The sequence below is a fragment of the Carlito syrichta genome, unplaced genomic scaffold, assembly GCF_000164805.1.
Source record: "Carlito syrichta isolate Samal-C Ts95f unplaced genomic scaffold, Tarsius_syrichta-2.0.1 Scaffold254042, whole genome shotgun sequence".
Taxonomy (NCBI): domain Eukaryota; kingdom Metazoa; phylum Chordata; class Mammalia; order Primates; family Tarsiidae; genus Carlito; species Carlito syrichta.
Genome location: NW_007198138.1, coordinates 50,138 through 56,512, shown reverse-complemented (window position 1 = coordinate 56,512; position 6,375 = coordinate 50,138). Strand labels below are relative to the sequence as shown.

At 46.7% G+C, this 6,375-nt stretch overlaps 1 protein-coding gene across 1 annotated transcript in view; it reads left to right on the top strand.

Moving 5' to 3' along the window:
* PHF11 (PHD finger protein 11) overlaps positions 1–6,375 on the top strand; it is a 25,256-nt gene that overhangs the window by 5,673 nt on the left and 13,208 nt on the right. Inside the window, exons 2-3 of the mRNA XM_021709541.1 lie at positions 790–897; positions 5,937–6,107. Of these exons, the coding sequence (XP_021565216.1) occupies positions 6,046–6,107 (62 nt within the window). The 5' untranslated portion in view covers positions 790–897; positions 5,937–6,045. The remainder of the gene's footprint in view (positions 1–789; positions 898–5,936; positions 6,108–6,375) is intronic.

Sequence of the window (6,375 nt, the reverse complement as noted above, 5' to 3'; positions counted from 1 at the left end):
CGAGTAGCCCGGAATTACAGGCATGCGCCACCACACCCAGCTGATTTTTTGATTTATTGTAGAGATGAGGTCTCACTGCCCAGGCGGGTCTCGAACCCGCGGGCTCAGGCAATTCACTCACCTCAGCCTCCCAAAGGCGCGGGATTACAGAGTTGGAGTCTCACTCTGTCGCCAAGACTGGAGTGCAGTGGCCGCTCCCGTCCACTGCAGCCTCGACCTGCTGAGCTCCGGCGATCCTTCCACCTCAGCCTTCCAAGTAGTTGGAACTACAGGCGCGCACTACCACGCCCGGCTAATTTTTTGGATTTATTGCAGAGATGAGGTCTCGCCAAGTTGCCCAGGCAGGTCTCGAACCCGCCGGCTCAGGCAATCCACTCATCTCGGCCTCCCAAAGCATGGGATTACAGGCTGAGCCACCAAGCCCATCCATGTTTTGAATTTCTTTCTTTGCAGACTGACTTGACTTGCTCTGACCACATGGCTTCAACTATTGCTCACAGCCCTTTCCCCACTTTTAGGATAGGGGATCAGACTTGGCAGCAGGGTACCCCCTCAGATCCCAGTAGTTATTAGAGGTCAGGGTTACAGAGTGTGAAACATTCCTGGGACCAGGGACATTCCCAAACAAGTGGGGTGGCCTGCGGTCTGCTCATCCAACCCAAAATGTGGTCACTGTTCTACCTCCATTCCATCTTCCACTCCTGGTGAGTACTTGTTGGTATGATTTTATGACTTGTACCTTTCAATATTACTTTTTGCATACTCTGGATTTTTTTTTTCAATCTGCAGTTATATTCTTCAGCACTTGTGGAATGTGAGGATGATGGTCCACATAATCCTGACAGAAATTTTGATGTGGAATCAGTAAAGAAAGAAATCCGCAGAGGAAGGAAGTTGGTAAGTATGAATGATTTTATTACTCGTACAGGGCAAACATACTCTATATTAAAAAGATGCATTGGCCGGGCTTGGTAGCTCATCCTGTAATCCCAGCTCTTTGGGAGGCCAAGGGAACTGGATTGCCTGAGCCCAAGGGTTCAAGCCAGCCTGGGCATCTTGCCGAGACCTCATCTCTACAATAAATAAAATATTAGCCAGAAGTGGTAACGCACTCCTGTAGTTCTGACTACTTGGAAAGCTGCAGTGGAAGGATCCCAAAGCTTAGCAAGTTGATGCTGGCATGGCCATGAGTGTGCCACTGCACTCCAGCCTGGGCAACGGAGTGAGACTCCAACTCAAAAAAAAAAAGAATATAAAGAGAAAAAGATGCATTAAAAGAACATCTTTTTTGACTGGGCTGAGTGACTCAGCCTATAATCCCAGCACTTTGGGAGGCTGAGGTGAGTGGATTGCCTGAGTCCGCAGGTTCAAGACCAGCCCGGGCAACCTGGCAAGACCTCGTTTCTACAATTAAAAAATTGTACTACACCCTCCTGGGTGTAGTAGTGCACACCTGTAGTTCCAACTACTTGAAAGGCTGAGGTGGAAGAATCGCCTGAGCCCAGGAGGTCGACACTGGGGTGGCCATGAGTGTGCCACTGTACTCCAGCCCAGGCAACAGAGTGAGACTCCAACTCCAAAAAAAAAAAGAACATTTTTTTGATTGATAAACCAGGGACAGGGAAGCATCTTGGAGAGCTGAAAGGAGGAGGACCTGTATTAGACTCAGCTTAACATTTAATACTTTAAAATAAACTCCCATATGCCTCATCAACAAAGTAAACATGAGTTACAATGCTTTTGGCTGTAGGTAGAAGAAACCTCAGCTCAAATTGACATTTACAAAAAGGATACTTATTTTTTCATTTAATCAGAACCTACTTCAAAGTTGGCTGACTCAGTGGCTCGATGATGTCATCAGGGACCCAGGCCTTGACAAAAATGAGTATCACTACCTTTGTTCATTTTTGCAAACCTGATAGAAAAGTTTTCCCTAGCATTTTGCTGATCATTTAAGAGGTTGCACGTTATTTCCCTTTAGGGAAATATCTCCCATCCTCCCGGCTCCCTCAGCCCCAGCAATTCCTTAATGATCCCTTTACAGTCAGCGGCCCCACCTCAGAGCCATGGTCCACCACTGCAATCCATCCCCCTCGCCCACCACCACATGTACCACTTCTTTTTTTTGAGTTGGAGTCTCACTCTGTTGCCCAGAATGGAGTGCGGTGGCTGCTCCCAGCCACTGCAGCTTCGACTTGCTGGGCTCTGGTGATCCTTCCGCCTCAGCCTTCCAAGTAGCCGGAACTACAGGCACATGCTACCACGGCTGGCTAATTTTTTGATTTATTGTAGAGACAAGGGCTTGCCAAGTTGCCCAGGCGGGTCTCGAACCTGTGGGCTCAGGCAATTCACTCACCTCGGCCTCCCAAAGCACGGGATTACAGGCTGAGCCACTGAGCTTGGCCCACTTCTTTTTTCACCTGGCAAAACTCCACCTGGTTAAACCCACCTGTCTGTTGTCTGCGAGAGCACTTGAGTAGGTGAACAATTGGAGAAAACCCCACAGATGTGTTGCCTGATCTCAGATTTGTGGCCACAAACCTCAGAAGGGCCCTGAGCACTTCCCCTGTATGTGTGCTTCACCCTCCACCCTCGACATTCAGTTTCACATCCTTTCATCTCTCTTTAAATAAAACCTCTCCCAGGCCTGTTGCGTTGGCTCAACCTGTAATCCCAGCACTTTGGGAGGCCAAGGCAAGAGGATTGCCTGAGCCCGGGGGTTCGAAACCAGCCAGTAAAACCTCACCCAACCCCAAGTTGTCTTTGCCTGATTGCTACTGAGAAAACGGAGCCCATTCGACAGAGACTCCCACTACCCAAACTACTGCCCATAGCCTCTGTCCCCATCTCTCTGAGCTCCCACCTGTCAAAGCCAGCCTCCACTGAGGCTTTGGAGCCACCCCAACCCTTCTTAAGAGCAAGGCTCTTGCTCCTCTGTGCTCCTCACATCAGTATCTTCCTTGCTGCTAGAGTATTCCCCTCAGCATATAAACAGGATCAACTAACTGATCATGTCATCTTAAAACAAATTCTCATACATAAGAAACTGGTCACATACAATGTCACTTCTTTGTCCTAATTTAACCTTTCAGCAGTATTCCTCACACAGTTGTCCATGCCCTGCATCTTTTTTTTTTTTTTTTGAGTCAGAGTCTCACTCTTTCGCCCAGACTGGAGTACAGTGGCACACTTACGGCCACCGCAGCCTTGAACAGGTGGGCTCGGGCGATCCTTCTGCCTTAGCCTTCCAAGTAGCTGGAACCACAGTAGCTGCCACCATGCCTGGCTAATTTTTTTACTTATTGTAGAGATGAGTTCTCTCTATGTTGCTCAGTTTCTCGGGCTGGTCTTGAACCCCTGAGCTCAAGCAATCCTCTCATGTCCAGTCACTGCTGGGATTATAGATGTGAGCTACCATGCCCGGCGTTGTCCTGCATCTTGAAGCACTTTCTTCTTTTCATTTCCTTGACACACACTCGAAGCTTCTCCTGCCTTTCTGGCTGTTTCTTCCCAGGCGCCTTAGCTGCTTTCTCCTCCTCAACTCCGAAAATTTGGAGTGTCCTAAGGCTCTTTCCTGGGCTCTTTCCTCAACCTGAATATCCTCCCAAGGTGGCCTCATCCAGTTCCCATATATGCCGAGGATTCATGCCTATATCTCCAATCCCTGTCCCCTCCCTAGAATTCAGACCACCAACCCGACATATCCACATGGATATCTAATAGCATCTCATAGTAAACTGGCCAAAAAATGCCATCCCCTACATGCAGACACACACACTACATCTAATCCTGCTCATTCTTTGCCCTAGTAAACAGCACCATCGTTATCTATTTGTCCAAGCCAGAAGTCTAAGGATTAACTTTTCCTCGTTCACCTCCCAGCCACCATCAAGCATCTGTCCACCCACTTCTCTCAGTGTCACAAACCCACCATAGTGAAGTCACCGATCTTGCTCTTTCTCAGTGGTTGCTGAAGAGTACTGACACTCGCCTTGCTGTCTCTCCTGCATCCCTACTCAGCCCATTTTCCATCCAGCAGCCCAAATGATTTCTTTAAAATGTTAGTTTGTGTTCCCTTGCACAAAGACAAAACCCCAACTCCTTCCTCTGGCGTGTAAGCGCCACATGATCCAGCCCTTACTTCTCGGATTGCCCCTGAGATTGCCCCTTGCCTACTTCACTGCAAGAGCACTGGCTGTCCCTCTTGTCCTTCCGGTCAGCTTGCTGGGGGAAGCTCTTTCTTGCCAGAAGAACTAAAGGCCCTCTGCTTAGAATGTCTTTTCTTTGGCTTTTTTTGCATGCTAGCAGCTCTTGTTATTCAAATCTCAGCTTCCTTAGATGTGATACTTTACTGACCACCCAATCTGAAATACGAAACCGGTAACACTCTGTCCCTTGGCCCTATTTTAATTCTATACAATGTATATATCACTTTGTGAGATATTTTAAAATTTGCTGTATTTGAACATTGCCTGTCTGTCCACTAGAATATAAACTTGAATGTAAATTTACTTTGACCACTGTACATTCTCTCCATTAGAGTGTAAGCTTCATGTGGACAGCTGTCTTCTGTGCTTTGTTCACTACTGTACCCCCTTATCCTAGAACCGTGCCTGCCACATCATGGTTACTACATGCTAAATAAATACTACATACTTATGTATTCTTTAAATGAATAAATGTTATCCATTTGTGTTTTGCCTGCTACCATTTTTCTGTGGGTTATTAGACTCTTAACACTTTGTCTAATATGCTGCAAACATGTTTCTTTCCATCTTTTCCTTGCTTTTACTTTTTTTGAGCTGGAGTCTCACTGTCAGACAACTTTCTCACTGTTGGACAACTGTCAGTTACCTGGCCTTGAGATGCAGATGTTGGCACTGTTGGGGGCTGCTGGTCCCACAGCCTTGAAGTGCAGATGTCTGCACTAAACCAGTTGCTATCAGGGTGTTGTTAATCACTGTCTCTGAAATGCAGCCTTAGGAAAGCAAACATTGATAGTCAGAACCTGGAGGAGTCGGTACCAGGATGTTATCAGTCACATAGCTTTGGGATGCTATCTTGGGAAAGCAAACACAGGACGCTGTTAGAGCGAGTGTTAGCTTTTGGGGCCATTGCAACTCTGTTTGCAAGGTTTACATGATGAGTTGTTTTAACTACAACCTCCTCTCCCATCCCCCTACAATCCCTATCAGTTTCTCTTTATCTCACATTATTCTTTTTTTTTTTTTTTTTGAGTTGGAGTCTCACTCTGTCGCCCAGACTGGAGTGCAGTGGCCGCTCCCGGCCACCGCAGCCTCAACCTGCTGGGCTCTGCGATCCTTCCGCCTCAGCCTTTCGAGTAACTGGAACTACAGGCACGCGCTACCACGCCTGGCTAAATTTTTGATTTATCGTAGAGATGAGGTCTCGCCAGGTTGCCCAGGCGGGTCTCGAACCCGCGGGCTTCTCACATTATTCTTGATATCAACTCTGTAAGACAGGTATTGTTACCCTCGGGAGGAATCTGAGTCTGACAGAGAAGCCACATAGCTCTTAGTGGGACAGCCAACAGCTGCTCTTGGCTCAGTCTCAATGTCCCTACCAGGACTCCTTGCCTAGAGCTGGACACGTTTGCCAGCTCTGCTTTTTAGAAATCTCTTTTTCAAAGAGAGAGTGTGTGTTTTGAAACAAAAAGCGTTTTCTGCTTTTAATCAGATCATTAACAAACAGCCTGTGCCAAGCATTCTAGTTAGCTTTTGCTGAAGTTTCCAAATAGGCAGCTGAACTTAAGTTCTGTACCTAATTTTTGTAACAGGATGGGATTTTGCTAATAACAGCCAGGATAAAATGCAGGGCCACTAACTTAAATAACGTATAATGATATCCTGAACTTTAAATTTCAGCAAAGATTGTGGAAAGCAGGTGCTAACTCAGTAAAATCTATTGTTCTATAGAAATGCGTACACTGTCATAAGAGAGGAGCCACCGTGGGATGTGATGTAAAATACTGTAAGAAGAATTACCACTTTTTCTGTGCCCAGAAGGACCACGCAGTTCCACAAAATGATGGCGGAACTTATAAGTATTGAATACAACATTTTTAAAACTACATTTGGGAGACTGGGGTGAGGAATGGTTAGATTAAGACAAGGAGGCTTTTAAAAGCTAATTTTATGTATCATTTTCAAATGAGAACATGGTTTGGGGGATGCTCAGTTGGGAACCTAACTTCACAACATCCTGTTTAAATGTCACAGAAAGAAAATAATGCAAGCCGGGCTCGGTGGCTCAGCCTGTAATCCCGCGCCTTTGGGAGGCTGAGGTGAGTGGATTGCCTGAGACCGCGGGTTCGAGACCCGCCTGGGCAGCTAGACCTCATCTCTACAAAAAATC